Below are 16,668 nucleotides of genomic sequence, written 5' to 3'. Positions count from 1 at the left end.
GAGAGTCGGGATAAATGGGTCCTTTTCGGTTTGGAAATCGGTGGTTAGTGGTGTGCCACAGGGATCGGTGCTGGGACCACAACTGTTTACAATATACATAGATGACCTGGAAGAGGGGACAGAGTGTAGTGTAACAAAATTTGCAGATGACACAAAGATTAGTGGGGAAGCGGGTTGTGTAGAGGACACAGAGAGGCTGCAAAGAGGTTAAGCGAATGGGCTAAGGTTTGGCAGATGGAATACAATGTCGGAAAATGTGAGGCCATCCACCTTGGGGAAAAAAAACAGTAAAAGGGAATATTATTTGAATGGGGAGAAATTGCAACATGCTGCGGTGCAGAAGGACCTGGGGGTCCTTGTGCATGAATCCCAAAAAGTTAGTTTGCAGGTGCAGCAGGTAATCAGGAAGGCGAATGGAATGTTGGCCTTCATTGCGAGAGGGATGGAGTATGAAAGCAGGGAGGTCCTGCTGCAACTGTACAGGGTATTGGTGAGGCCACATCTAGAGTACTGTGTGCAGTTTTGGTCACCTTACTTAAGGAAGGATATACTAGCTTTGGAGCGGGTATAGAGACGATTCACTAGGTTGATTCCGGAGATGAGGAGGTTACCTTATGATGATAGATTGAGTAGACTGGGTCTTTACTCGTTGGAGTTCAGAAGGATGAGGGGTGATCTTATAGAAACATTTAAAATAATGAAAGGGATAGACAAGATAGAGGCAGAGAGGTTGTTTCCACTGGTCGGGGAGACTACAACTAGGGGACACAGCCTCAAAATACGGGGGATCCAATTTAAAACCGAGTTGAGAAGGAATTTCTTCTCCCAGAGGGTTGTGAATCTGTGGAATTATCTGCCCAAGGAAGCAGTTGAGGCTAGCTCATTGAATGTATTCAAATCACAGATAGATAAATTTTTAACCAATAAGGGAATTAAGGGTTACGGGGAGTGGGCGGGTAAGTGGAGCTGAGTCCACGGCCAGATCAGCCATAATCTTGTTGAATGGCGGAGCAGGTTTGAAGGGCTAGGTGGCCTACTCCTGTTCCTAATTCTTACGTTCTTATGTTCTTATGCTTCATTCAGGTTTTATCGTTCGTTGTTCTCTTTCAATCTCATTTTTTGCATTTGCCTGAAGAAATATTTGTTTAAACCGTGAGTGCTGATGATGTCATGGAGCTGCAGAGATTGGCAGTGGATGGGAGAAGGATCATCACTCGTAGACATCAATATTACAACAGGCAGCTTCAGCGGTTTGTATTGCTAGCTGCGTAACTCTATCTCACTGTAGGAGTCGGTAACATGTCTAAATTAGTTCCCTTAAATGATGTCATCAGTGCCTTAGCAAAATGATTCAGAAACAGATGAAAAAATTAGGATTAAGATGAGACAGTCAATTCCTAAAATGTGTTGGTTCAAATATAAGTGAACATGAATTAAAAGCTGGTGGTTGAGATACTTGCTTCATTCCTCTGGCTATCATTTCAAGCAAAACACTATGTGGTTGTGATTTTCATTCATATTTTTTCTCTCTCTGCCAAATTAACCCTCAGCTTTGCACTTCTTAGGAAAATAGGAATCGGAGTTGGCCATTCAGCCTCTTGAACCTGCTCCACCATTCAATAAGACCATGGCTCATCTGCGCCTCAATTTCATTTACCCGCATTAGCTCCATAATCCCTTGATATCCTTGCTCAACAAAAATCTATCAATCTCAGTCTTGAAAGCTCCATTTGTCCCAGCATCCACAGCCTTTTTTTTTGCACCGGAGATTTTCTACCAGACTTTGTGTGGAGAAAGTGCTTCCCGATTTCCTTCTTGACTGGCCTAGCTCTAATTATTCCAAGAGCAGGATGCCCATCAATGTGAGGCATCTCAGTGCTAGAAGATGAAATACTTTCCTACTCTTGAGGTTCACTAGCATCAAGCACTCCCAGCTCAGGTCACGTGCAGGTTGATGCAGAATGCTTCCTTGTTGGCACAATGTTTCTTGGTTTCTCGGTCATGCCCCTTTGGTTGATGAGCACATACAACAAAAACAAATCACCAAGAAACAATAATTGAGGGAAAGGAAGAAAGTTTGCAGGCTCATGTGCACCATTCACAGCACAGTAAAATGACCTATTTGGTGCCAATTGGTACCAAGTCATGGGCAGTGGACTGTGGACTCATACCCTGTAAAATTGGGTCAAGACTATTCCAAATCATTTCATCTTGCAGCTGTCGAGAGAGAGTAGACTTAGTTCCGTCAATCTGGGCAGGATTTGAACCTCGGCCGCAGACTGCAGTTTAAAGAATATTCTACCAGTACATGAATATGCCAGCCATATTCTGCCTTGCCATATAGTTCATTTTTAACCATGAAATTATTATTTTTTTAATTTTAGAAATCATTTTTCTCAGCTTACAAATGCCTTGAATAGTGTATCAAAATGCTGCGTATATCCATGAGAGGAAAGATTTGCATTTACATAGGATTTATGACACAGAAACAGGTCATTCGGCCCAACCAGTCCACTCGAGCCTCCTCCCATCTTTTCTCATCTAAATCTATCAGCATAATCCTCTATGCCTTCTCCCTCATATGCTTGTCTAGTCTCTTCTTAAATGCATCTTTACTATTCGCTTCAACCACTCCCTGTGGTAGCAAGTTCCACATTCTCACCATTCTTTGGATAAAGAAGTTTCTTCTGAATTCCCCATTGGATTTCTTGGTGACTATCTTATATTAATGGCCTCTAGTTATGCTCTTCCCCACAAGTGGGAACATTCTCTCTGCATCCACTCTATCAAAACCTTTCAGAATTTTAAAGACCTCTATTAGGTCACCCCTCAGCCTTCGTTTTCAAGGAAAAAGAGACCCAGCCTGTTCATCCTTTCCTGATATGTATACCCTCGCATTTCTCATATCGTCCTTGTAAATCTTCTCTGAACCTTCTCTAGTGTCTCTATTTCCTTTTTATAATATGGCGACCAGAACTGTACGCAGTACTCTAAGTGTGGTCTAACCAAAGTTCGATACAGGTTTAGCATAACTTTCCAACTTTATATAGCATCTTATTATGTCTCACAGAACTGTCCCAAAACACTTCATGTACAACTAATTACTTTGAAGTGAAGTGGCTGTTGTTATATCTGCAAACAGAGTGACCATTTGGCACACAGAAAATTCAAACAACAATGACCAGTTGATCTGGGGTTGAGGGAAAAATCTTGACCAGACCACAAGGAGAACACTCTGCTCTGATTTGAATAGTACCACAAGATCTTTAACATCTGTTTGAATCAATCTTTATTTACAATTGCACCCACAAGGCAGCAAATCTAATAAGGCAGCACTCCCTCAGTATTACACTGGAGTGACTGCTGAGATCATATACTCAAGTCTTGAAGTAGGCTTGAAGTCACAACTTTCTGACTCTGAGGCAAGAGTGCTACTGATGGAAGCAAGGTGATTTACTTTGACAAGCAAGATTCCCTGAAGGAAACTTGATAAACATTTTCCACAGTGCTGTAAAAAGGGAGCTTACTGAGTTTCATGATGATAGATCAAAGTTCATCAAGTAACAGGTCTTGCTAAAAGTTTAAATATGGTAGTAAAAGATGAACACAGAGCTTTGTTAATCTCTGGCTGCACCATTCCTAGCAACTTCTTTGATTTCTCTTTTGTAGCATTTATAAAAAGTCTTGGATAAAATTGGTTTGAAATTATGTGAGCGGCGCAAAACTGTATGTTGAACCCTGCCCTGTTTAGGCTACTGATTATAATTAAATGCAGTTTAGAGAGATGTCAATCAGATGGTACCTTGCAGTAGATGAGGATGGAGAGGCTGGTGAGCTGCGAGGACCGCTGTCATCTCATCGTGATCGGAGGGATGAATATACTCATAAATGCTGTTCCCAGTTAGCTCCACCTGGTAACGAGAACCCATCAGACCTTATAAAACATGTATATCAACACATTGCATGTAATGTCGATCATCCTGCTTTGTTTAGAAAATAAAAATGGAAACCGGGCACATGAGCCCAGGTCACTTACCCAACCTGGAGCCGGCCTGATTTTAATCTGCTCAGTTGAGCCGGTGGCAAGGACACCCACTCAAAGCTGACGGGGTCCTTTCGGGATTGAGCGGGACCAGTTGCAATTTTTACTAGGCAGCCTCAGTGGGAAGTGGCAGCGAGTTTCCCGCCAGGCCATCCCAGCGGGGGAGGAACAGGGGCAGAAGAGGCCTGAAAAGGTCAGTTTAATTTTTTCTTCCCTTTCCTTGTGGGGCCAGGAGGAGCAGGATTGCTTCTCCAGCCCCTACAAGGAAAGCTTAGTCCTCCCCTGTCACAATCTTATTTTCCCTTGTCCCTCACCCAGAGGCACCGAAAGCTGATTGTAGTATGTAGATAAAAAATCAGAACCCATTTTACAATGGCTAAAAGCACCAAACATAGTAATCATCAAAATTTTTTGAGCCCTGCTGAAACCAGTTAATTCAGCACAGACTGGGAAGGAACGATGATCCACTCAGCTCCACAAAGTATATTTACTAACTGGGAAATTAACATGGACCCTTCGATGAAGATTAGATGTAGCTTGTGTTTCAAAATAACAAACAGTTTTACATCTAGGCAGGATCAGTGCAATACTGGACAATACTACAATCTGTCCTCTGACGAGATTGAAGATTTGAATATCAAATTAGAGTATATTTCAACATAAGGAATTTTATAAGAATAGATAAATGTCACTAGATCCAACAGCCTAGCCTTTTTTTGTTAGATCATTTCAACCAATTGACATATAGAACTGCTGACATCACAATCAGTTTGGTGCACGTGGTCTGCTGAAGACTGCAAAGCAGTTACAGAGCAATGCCTACGAAAGCATAGGATGAGCTTAGGCCATTTAGCCCATCACGCCCTCGCCTTGCATAGATGTTTTGACTATTTATAGAACCAGCACGTTATATTCAATTCAGCTAAGTTTGTCACATATTTTAAATTGCTGCGATAACTAGTTTGTTTACCACTATAAATAATGGCACAGGAGGTGAGATAATTAATGGTCAAAATACACAATCATGTCAGTAAGATTGGATACCAACCCAGTTATACACATTTACCAGTCAGTTTATCATCTCCACTTACATTTTAAAACTGCTATTGCAATCAATAGTATTAAAACTGTTCATGATTTTTCTCCCATTGTCTAATAGCGGGAGGATGAGATTTGGGTCAGTGCAATCATCTGGACTCCTCAAACCTGACTATAAATAAGGAAGAGGTTTGCTGCTACCAGCAGGAAGGCAAAGGCAACACTTCACTGTTACATACCTTTCTTGTGGAGATCCATCAAGCATGGCACAAACCTAAAATGCGAACTACCGCAGCCATGAATGCAGAGGTTCCCTTAAGTGTCTCTCCAAATGTTTATTTTCATCTGTGGATTGACACATAATGGAGGCATCATGGTTGCTTCCTCTGTAATGGCCACTGATGTTGATAATTATGTTATTGTGGTCAGGATGCACCTGAAGAGTAATTGAGTGCCAACCTTTTCTGTCCATGTAGATCATAGGGGTTATATGATAAGCCCTGATACCGACATGGGTATCACCTTTGGCACCTTACACTTGAGGGAATCCTGCCACCCTGTGAAGGATCTGCTCCCTGTTCAGATGATGCCTCCTTTTCACAAGGAAACTGATGAAGGTTTTGCCCCTTGCAAATATGGTGTTTGTCACTTGCTTGATAGTTATGTCTACTGCAGACTGCCTGATGTGATAGATATCCCTTGCAGTGTTTGGAAGGATCTGGTAGCACGAAAGCAACATGCTATGATAACCTTCATTTCTATGAGAAGAGACAAAATCTGGACCAGGTGTCTGTAGAAGATGGCACAACTTGGTGACATTTTGTCTTGTGAAGTGGAGCTGGTGAGACAGGTCACCATGTCTAGGTAAAGAAAGAACGCGCATTTATATCATGCCTTTCATGACCTCAGGATGTCCCAAAGTGCTTTGCCAATTAAATACTTTTGAAGTGTAGTCACCGTCAATGTTCCCTCTAATTTTTATTTTAGGTGTGCGGTGGCTGTGCGGCCCATTCAAAATTTCATCCAAGTGCGGTTTCTTCTATATAAAAGATGATGAGTGGTCTGCGCCAGACCTCCAGAATGCTGTGTGGCTTAGCGGGAATGTTAGTCACTGTTGTAATGTAGGAAACGCAGCAGCCTATTTGCACAGCAAACTCCCACAAACAACACTGTGATAATGACCAGATAATCTGTTTTAGTGATGTTGATTAAGGGATAAATATTGCCCCAAACACTGGGGAGAACTTGTCTACTCTTCCAATAGCGCCATGGGATCTTTTACATTCACCTGAGAGGGCAGGCAGGGTTTCAGTTTTATTGTCTCATCCGAAGGATGGTGTATATAGAAGCTATGTGTGGAGAGGCCTATAATTGCAGGTCCTGGTGTAATGATGGGTGAGGAAATAATGCCTCAAGTGCCATTGCAGCTGAAATTGTCCTTATCTAAATCATGCAGTGCTTTGTAACGAGCAAAGTGCAGAAAAATATCATTGCAAATGCAACTAAAAAAACTTTGAACAGCAAATTGTAACATAGAACTGTGCTAGAGATGAAATACATTGTAAAATTGGGTTTACAAAATAGCAGCTCAAAGTACATTAATCGCGAATGGGTAACATAGCCTTGCAACATTATCCCCTGAAAGTCTTGCATATAACATGTCTCACACTATGGATACATTTAATGTATTATTCTTTTACAATAGGCTCAAAATATCCCCGGATCTAATCAAAAAACAATTTACATTATCCACTTAGTGAATACCATAAAGACTGCATATTTTCCACCTCTGTAACATCGGCCGTCTCTGCACCTGCCTTGGCTCATCGGCTGCCAAATCTTTCATCCATGCATTTGCCAACTCCAGAGTTGACTATTCCAATGCTGTCCTGGCTAGCTTACCATGCTCCATAAACTTCAGCTCATCTAAAACTCTGCTTCCCGTAGCCTATGCTGCACCAAATCCCACTCATTCATTACCCCTGTGCTCGCTGACTACATTGGCTCCCATTCCCCCAGCACCTCAATGTTAAATTTCTCATCCTTGTGTTTAATCCCTTCATGGACTCGCCCCTCCCTGTCTCTGTAACCTTCACCAACCTGACAACCCTCTGAAAACTCTGTGTTCCGTCAACTCTGGCCGTTTGTGCATACATTACTTCCTTTGATCTAACATTGGCGACCATGCCTCCCTGGGTCTCTCCTCTCCTCTTTCGTCAAAACCCTCCTTAAAACCCATGTCTTTGACCAAGCTTTTAATGATCCCTCCTAATATCATCATCTTCAGCTCAGCGTCAGTCTTTGTCTGACTGCGCTGCTATGAAACACATTGGGACATTTTTCTACATTAAAGGTGCTATGTAAGTGGCAGCTGTTACAGCATAATTTTGGTGAATTTTGTGTTCATCAAGGTGTAGCAATGAGAAATGGAATTCCCCGTACTCCACAATGTGCCTCAACCACAACTTCAAAGGAACATACCACTGCAGCAGTGTGATATTTTCTTATTTCCCAAAAGAGTCATTATGTTCTCCTTCTGAGTGAGATTGCTAAAGCAGTAAATGCTTTGTGCTCTGGACATGCATCATTATAAGAAAAGCCTCTGAATGTGCTCACTAACTTGCTCTTGAAATGGGGGAACAATGTATATTAATTCTCAATGCCTATTACAACACCTAGAATTTTCTCTGCCAGCTAAAGTTTGTTTTCAAATAACAATATGTTAAAGTGTTTGACAGATTATTACAGTGCAAAAGGTGGCTGAGGAGCAGCTTGCCACAATGCACCAATTTACTTACAGCAGAAAGGTGGACCCCTGGGCTTAGATTCTGATCGTTGTTCAAATGTGTTGCATTAGGGTACCGTGCCCAATGTTAATAGGATATGTCAATTTAAAACAGATGAATCAGGATTGTGATTGAAACTCTCAAGAATAATTTCAATCATGAGCAATTCTGTGATTTAAGAAATTCAAATGTATTCATATAACATAAGCCACAGCTCAGCATCAAATATTTTGAAGTGACGGGGTGTTTCCAAAGGTGTTTTTTTTTAATGGATGCTTAAATGAGCTGCATTCCTTGATTTATGTTTTATAAATGTAACTTTATGATTATGGGGGTGCTATCTTTTACATACCATGTATTATTTGTGCAGGAATTTGCACAGTGCATCCTGTTCAGGTCGCTGAACATGAGTTTTCTCTGGCAGTTGAGTAAAAACACACCATCCTAGACCTGGGGCTGAGTGTGTGTTTGTGTGTATGTGTGTGTGCATTGACAATTATGGTTTTCAAACTCCAATTGGACCCTGCACCAACCTTTCTGTCATGGGGAAGGCGCATGCCCAACAGATACCGTGATGGTGACTGAGTCATTGTAGTGATCTGAATGATGTATTATTTGTTTTCTATTAAAATAATTAAGGAATTGATGCACAGCTCTAGCTGGTCCTGCCTTTTTCCTCCACCAAGGGCCATTGGAAGTGATGGACACAGCAGTGAGCTTATCCTACCAGTCATTGCGCCATCTAAGGGAATGGTGGCATAGTAGTTATGTTACTGGATTAGTTATCCAGAGGCCTGGTCTAATGATTCCGAATGGGATGAATTCAAATCCTGCCATGGTAGCTGGAGAATTCAAATGCAATGAATTAAATAATCTGGAATAAAAAGCTACTATCAGTAATGGTGACCATGAATCTACTGGATTGTCGTTCACTAATGTCCCTCAGGGAAGGAAATCTTCTGTCCTTACCTGGTCTGGCCTATATGTGACTCCAGACCCACAGCAATGTGCTTGACTCTTAACTGCCCTCTGAAGTGGCCTAGCAAGCCACTCAAGGGCAATTAGGGATGGGCAATAAATGCTGGCCTTCACAGCGATGCCCACATCCCATGATAGGAAATGCATTGCCTGGGAAATAGGGTGATCACAGGTGATAGAAAACATGAAGATATAATCCATTCTGTTCAGCCATATTCAAAAAGCAGCCCCAACACTACCCTATGTGCAATTATGTTTATTTCTTTTCAAAATTAGCTTAAACATGTTCCTCTGAACATTTCTCCTAGCTCGAAATAGTCTATCCTGTACACTCTTCTTCCTTGTTGCCTCTCACTATGTTTAAATCAAGATTCATCTCACTACTCCGAGTCCAATTCATCCATTCCTAGGACCCCCAAATCGTTGGCCTTCTCACCCACCTCAGTCTTCCTTTCCTACAATATATAAATGCTTTAAAACACAAGCTTACTCTCTCCTGATCACCCTATTTTGAGGTTTTTTTTCTCGTCATTCCTATTTTTAATTCAAGCTTGGCGGTGCCCTGCACAATGAGCTCAAGCTGTTGCCTAAATTTCTTAATAACATTAAATTAGGAATAGGAATGGGCCATTCATCCCCTCGAGCCTGCTCCATCACTTAATTAGATCATGGCTGATCTGTACCTCAACTCCATTTACCTGCCTTTTCTCCATAATCCCTAGATACCCTTACATAGAAACATAGAAAATAGGTGCAGGAGTAGGCCATTCAGCCCTTCTAGCCTGCACCGCCATTCAATGAGTTCATGGCTGAACATGCAACTTCAGTACCCCCTTCCTGCTTTCTCGCCATACCCCTTGATCCCCCGAGTAGTAAGGACTTCATCTAACTCCCTTTTGAATATATTTAGTGAATTGGCCTCAACTACTTTCTGTGGTAGAGAATTCCACAGGTTCACCACTCTCTGGGTGAAGAAGTTTCTCCTCATCTCGGTCCTAAATGGCTTACCCATTATCCTTAGACTGTGACCCCTGTTCTGGACTTCCCCAACATTGGGAACATTCTTCCTGCATCTAACCTGTCTAAACCCGTCAGAATTTTAAACGTTTCTATGAGGACCCCTCTCATTCTTCTGAACTCCAGTGAATACAAGCCCAGTTGATCCAGTCTTTCTTGATAGGTCAGTCCCACCATCCCGGGAATCAGTCTGGTGAATCTTCGCTGCACTCCCTCAATAGCAAGAATGTCCTTCCTCAAGTTAGGAGACCAAAACTGTACACAATACTCCAGGTGTGGCCTCACCAAGGCCCTGTACAACTGTAGCAACACCTCCCTGCCCCTGTACTCAAATCCCCTCGCTATGAAGGCCAACATGCCATTTGCTTTCTTAACCGCCTGCTGTACCTGCATGCCAACCTTCAATGACTGATGTACCATGACACCCAGGTCTCGTTGCACCTCCCCTTTTCCTAATCTGTCACCATTCAGATAATAGTCTGTCTCTCTGTTTTACCACTACCCAACAAAGGTCTTTCTACCTCAGTCTTGAAAGCTCCAATTGTCCTACCATCCACAGCATTTCGGGAGAAGAGTTCCAGATGTCTACTACCCTTTGTGTGAAAAGTGCTTCCTGATTTTTCTTTTCTCCTGAAGGGCTGAGCTTTCATTTGAAGCTTTGTCCTGGAGACATCAGAGGAAATAGTTTCTCAGTATCTACCTTATCAAATCCTTTTAACATTTTTAATACCTGGGTCAGATCACCCCTCAATCTTTTATACTCCAGGGACCACAAGCCGAATTTATGTAACCTGTCCTGATAATTTAACCCCCTAAGCCCCAGTACTATTCTAGCGAATCTGCATTGTACCCCAGCCAAGGTCAGTATATCCTTCTGAAGTGAGGCATCCAGAACTGAACGCAGTACTCCAGATGGGGCCTGACCAAGGCTCTATATAACTTTGGGGGGCGGGATGGCTGATGACTGGTGCTAGAAATTAGCAGTTATTAATGATTTACTGGGAAATATGGGAATTGAGAATAATGGCTTTTGCCATAATTTAAATACACTTTGGAACAAGTCATCAAAATGTAAATGATAAAACAGGCATATTACATTGCACCAGAGGGAAAGGTTGTTTGAATGAGTGAAAAAAAATTGCAAGTGTGACCGTCTGGCTAGCGACGGTAAGATTTCTTCCAGACAGAGGGGCTGAGAAAGGGTTAGGGACGGAACTAAAACCCGCAGATCACATTAGCATGTGAAAAGTAAAGGGACACTTTGATCCTTCATTTCAAAATCTGAGGGTCAAAATAAAGATTGGACAGGTCACGGCTTAGCACCTAGTGTACAAATTGTTTTGTGCAGTGGGTCAACCGATCAGATTAGGAACCATTTTTTTTAAATAGCACACAAAAAAATGAAGCGATGAGAACTGCTGAAAAAAAAACCCTAAAAAATACCTCGCAAACTACAGTGTCCGATTAATCCCGCGACATTCCTGTTGTAAAATAGCCCGGCGCTTTTTTGGATTGCAAACGGCGGCAGTACATCTGGTGGAAAGCTGCGCATACTTAAGCTTAATCTGCACCAATGTAGCATCACCCAGTCGGAGAGATTTGGGGGAAACCGAAGGTTCACGATTTTCTCAGCAATATCTGAGAAAATGAGATGTGTGTGTGTGTATCTTTGCAGACGTCGCCAATCGGCACTTGTTTTTTTCAGATACCAGTTTTACAACTCTATTCATGGTGTTTCCAATCTCGATTTACAGTTGTGGAGCTGTGACATTATGTGTAATATTTGTTTGATGTCATATTAATTTTCTTTTCATCAAAAGATAGAAGAGTGAAATAAGAGGAAATGCTGGAAATGTGTAGTTGGCACTTGACCGAGGAAGCGGGGGTTTAAAGTTTGAGGTGGGGACCTTCTGCAAACTGTAAATGTTAATCGGTGTTTCTCTTCCAAATATTAACTGACTATTCCCAGAATAGTGGTGTTCCTGATTATCTTTCTCTCTCCTTCCTCCTATTTCAACAACAACTTGTATTTATAAAGTGCCTTTAACGTAGTAAAACATCATGAGGGACTTCACAGGAGTGTTATCAAACAAAATGTTACTCCCAGCCACATAAGAAAATATTGGGACAGGTGACTAAAAGCTTGATCAGAGGTAGGTTTTCAGAAAGTCTTAAAGGGGGAAAGAGGGGCGGAGCGGTTTAGCGAGAGAATTCCAGTTGTTTTTCTCTTTTGCAATTTTCTATTGTTCCTCTTTCTTTCTATCTATTCTTTTCTCCTTCCTTTCGCTATCAACAAACAAGTCTAAAGAGTGACTCCAACTCCACAACCGGACTTCTAGTCATTTAATGATTTTTTTAAAGCAAAATTCTGAGTGGACCATCTGTATCTCCACAATAACCCTTTCTTTTGCAAGTTGTAGTCACCCAGGCGCTTGGCCGCTGCAACCTGCTCCCTTTCAGATACCGATTGTCAGAGCTGCTCTTTCCTTACGCATGTCCGTTGAGGAGGTTTATATTCTGACTCAAACGCTTTTAGCATTTGCTGTTTATATTGCACATTTAATTTTTTTTCTACTTTCTGACAAGGACGTGATCATCAAATGGAGTCACTCAAGGTGTATGCTGTGTATTTCAAAGGCGTTCCGAAAATGTGATTTCTTACCTGGGACAATCCCAAATGGACTGACGCAGTTTCCGAAATGTACATGATTTTACCATCGGACGCGACTACAAAAACAAAGCCATCTAGAGTCTGAAAAAGACACAGAAATAAAGAGCAAAGCACCCGTCAGTCTGTACATTTTAACGGAATGATCATTAATCGAATAAGATACCTCACACCACTCCACTGTTGCACAACCTTCTCTACTTTCCATTTAACACATTACAGATGCTGCCCGAATGCAGAGTTTGAGTGCAGAAATAATTTATTACATTTAAAAAAAAGGAATGAACGTCTTATTAAATGATTGAGTTTTGTGGGGATAGGAGTAGGATATAGTGGTAATGATCGTCTGCCGATTACTTGCTCCTCCCCATCCCCACCCCTCCCCCCCCATATTTATTTAATCGCATTGTGTCTACAAGTCTATAACCGGTATGTATTAGTTTCGTTAAGAAGTTCCATTACCTGAAGTAAGTGAGATCCTAATTCTCTGGCCATATTGTCCAAAGGACTTACGCGACTAGACTGTCCCCAGGCGTCTCCCAGACCTGAATGAGAAACAACACCAAGTGTATCAGCAGCTTTCAAACCATTTTAGTTGTTAACTGCAGATAACGAACTGTCACAGTGACCTGACAGAAATTGCATGTTTCAACAAGGTGATGACTGATTTCTGATGATTCCACAATTAATAACCAGTCAATCCTTATGCTTCTGCATAAAACAATCTTTAGGAGAACATTCACGTTTCTTTTAAGTAGCTTCTATATATGTTTGAATTGTTCACTGACGCAGAGTGAATATAGTTTCATTTTTTAAAAATATTTTTCTAAACAATTTTTACTTTACATGTAAGGTTGTCACTGAATCTGCAATACTGCTGTGAGATATGTCGGCTTGGCTGAGTTGTATGTCTGTGTTTGTGTGGGTACTTTGTTTGTTGATGTGTATGTGTGCGTTTCTCTGGGTGTTTAATGTTTTAATGTCTCCAGCCCGAAGGTTGCGAGTTCAAGCCTCACTCCATACAAAGATGGGAGGAAAAGCAATGGATTAGGAGGACACAAAAATCTGCAAAAGGACATAGACAGGCTAAGTGAGTGGACAAAAAATTGGCAAATGGAGTATAATGTTGGAAAGTGTGAGGTCATGCACTTTTTGGCAGAAAAAAAATCAAAAAGCAAGTTATTATTTAAATGCAGAAAGATTGCAAAGTGCCGCAGTACAGCGGGACCTGGGGGTACTTGTGCATGACACACAAAAGGATAGTATGCAGTTGCAGCAAGTGATCAGGAAGGCCAATGGTATCTTGGCCTAAATTTAAGACAGAAATAGACAGGGAATAAGGGGTTATGGGGAGTGGGCAGGGAACTGGAGCTGAGTCCATGATCAGATCAGCCATGATCTTATTGAATGATGGAGCAGGCTCGAGGGGCCATATGGCCTACTCCTGTTTCTATTTCTTATGTTCTTATGTTCTTATAAAAGCAAGAAAGTCTTGCTACAGTTATACAGGGTATTGGTGAGGCCACACTTGGAATACTGCGTGCAGTTTTGGTTTCCATATTTACGACAGGATATACTTGCTTTGGAGGCAGTTCAGAGAAGGTTCACTAGGTTGATTCTGGAGATGAGGGGGTTGACTTATGAGGAAAGGTTGAGTAGGTTGGGCCTCTACTCATTGGAGTTCAGAAGAAGGAGGGGTGATCTTATTGAAACGTATAAGATTATGAGGGGGCTTGACAAGATGGATGCAGAGGATGTTTCCACTGATAGGGGAGACTATAACTAGGGGGCATAATCTTAGAATAAGGGGCTGCCGATTTAAAACTGAGATAAGGAGAAATTTCTTCTCTCAGAGGGTTGTAAATCTGTGGAATTCACTGCCTCAGAGAGCTGTGGAAGCTGGGACATTGAATAAATTTAAGACAGAAATAGACAGTTTCTTAAACGGTAAGGGGTTATGGGGAGTGGGCAGGGAAGTCCATGATCGGATCAGCCATGATCGTATTAAATGGCGGAGCAGGCTTGAGGGGCCTTATAGCCTCCTCCTGTTCCTATTTCTTATATTTTTATGTTCCAGTGACTCGGAGGTGCTGTCTTTTGGATGAGATATTAAAGCAAGGCCCGTGTGCCCTCTCGGGTGGACGTAAAATATCCCATGGCACTATTTGGAAGAGTTGGGGAGTTATCCCGGTGTCCTGTTCAACATTTATCCCTCAATCAACATCACTAAAAACATATTATCTGATTATTGTCACATTGCTGTTTGTGGGAGCTGTGTGCAAATTGGCTGTCGCGTTTCCTACATTACAACAGTAACCACACTTCAAAAGGTACTTCATTGGTTGTAAAGATAGTTGGGACATCCAGAGATTGTGACAGGCCCTATATAAATGCAAGTTCTTTATTTTCGTGTATGTGTGTTAGTGTAGGGAGTTATGCGTTGATGTGTATGCATGTAGTATTTCTATTTATGTGGGCTTTTAGCGCATATGTATGTATGTGTGGGTATGAGTAGACAGTGCGTTAATGTGATGCATGGGTGTTTGTATTTTGTGGATACCTACTCTTTAACCTGTAGATATTCAGCATGTATGGATAGATGAGTATCTCGTGTGCTCATGTGAATTTATGTGGTTTATATAGTGTACATGTATGTGTGTGGTGTATATGCGTGTTTGTGGTGTATATGGGATATAATTGTGCGTTTACGTGATGTCCATGTATGTGTGAGGATGTGATGTGGGGTATGTACTGCAAGCTGCATTTTAGTTACACCCGATACCAAATTGATCCCAATTTTGGGCATAAAGTGGATCGCAGTTTTCTGGTACAGAACAGAATAACACCCCGTTTTCCTTCCTCTCAAACCCTCCTTTTACATCTGCTCCAGTCGAACAGTCCTATCAAACTCATTCAAGAGTGACTCCGACCCCCAGGCTGGTCAAAATATTGCGGTGAGTGGTACTCAGAAAAAAAAATCACGCCGGAACGACACTCCAGTTTCATCTGAGACCGGGAGCAAGTATATTATAACGTGCCCGATGTGGATTAGGATGTCGTTTTACAGCCTGTGTCACAGCAACGCAAAGCAAAGTTTAACTCCCGGGTCAAATCTTCGTCTAACTCTGAAACACAACAGTGTGCGTCGCCTCTCTCCTGCTCCCTCGGGGAGCAGTCATTTTATAAATGTAAGCAGAGATTTTTTTTAATGTTTTGAAAAGGAGGGCGACTCCTCTCCACTCTCAAAACCTACGTGTGCACAGCTCTCCCTCGCCCATTAAACTGCACTTGCTGTTCGAAGTAGAACTGAGCTGCTGCCCGCTGAAAATTGCGCTCTAGCCTGGTGCAGCCACGGCGCAAGTGGCACTGGATTTAGTCTTGTTTAAAGTGTTCTGTTATATTAAAAGAGTTTTCGTGTATGTGTGTGTGTGAGGTATCCAATATCGCGTGTCCGTTTGTGAAGTGAGCCTGATTATGGTTCGGTACGTAGTTGGATTTGTGCCTTATATATGGTGGACGGGTGTATGTCTTCACATGTGATGTACAAGAATGTATATGGTGCACGTTTGTCCTGGGCATTTACACGTTTGTTGTATGGGGTTTACCAATTGTCTACGCATTTGGTGTATGGGGGTGTCCTGTGCATCCTACTTATTTAAAAAAAAATGTATTCACTGGATATGGGCATCTCTGGCAAGGCCAGCATTTATTGCCCAGGGTGGTACTGCCTTCTTGAACCGCTGCAGTACATCTGAGTGGCTTGCTAGTTAAGAGTGAACCACATTGCTGCAGTCACATATAGGCCAGACCAGGCAAGGACGACAGATTTCCTTCCCTAAAGGACATGGGTTTTTACTCCGGTGGTTTTCTGGTCAACATTATTGATACCAGCTTTTTATATCAGATTTATTTCATTAACTGAAATTCAATTCCCCAGCTGCCATGGTAGGATTTGAACTGGTGTCTCCCGATCATTATTCTAGACATATGGATTAATAGTCTAGTAGCATAACCAACCACTATGCTACCGTACCATATTTATACAGGTGGTGTATGCTTGTGCACACATACAGTCTATGGTTGTGTAAACATTTACACGTGCGCTATATATTTACATGTGTACACATGGTTTGTATGTC

At 41.9% G+C, this 16,668-nt stretch overlaps 1 protein-coding gene across 1 annotated transcript in view; it reads right to left on the bottom strand.

The window, feature by feature from the left end:
- LOC139275814 (single-minded homolog 2-like) overlaps window positions 1–16,668 on the bottom strand; it is a 109,833-nt gene that overhangs the window by 72,196 nt on the left and 20,969 nt on the right. Inside the window, exons 2-4 of the mRNA XM_070893022.1 lie at window positions 12,992–13,074; window positions 12,524–12,613; window positions 3,803–3,911 (exon numbers count right to left, since the gene is read on the bottom strand). Coding sequence (XP_070749123.1) covers window positions 3,803–3,911; window positions 12,524–12,613; window positions 12,992–13,074 — 282 coding nt within the window. The remainder of the gene's footprint in view (window positions 1–3,802; window positions 3,912–12,523; window positions 12,614–12,991; window positions 13,075–16,668) is intronic.

Source organism: Pristiophorus japonicus, chromosome 11 (assembly GCF_044704955.1).
Source record: "Pristiophorus japonicus isolate sPriJap1 chromosome 11, sPriJap1.hap1, whole genome shotgun sequence".
NCBI classification, from domain to species: Eukaryota; Metazoa; Chordata; class Chondrichthyes; family Pristiophoridae; genus Pristiophorus; species Pristiophorus japonicus.
Note: the sequence above shows the minus strand (reverse complement) of the source record. Positions and strands in the feature narration are given on the sequence as shown.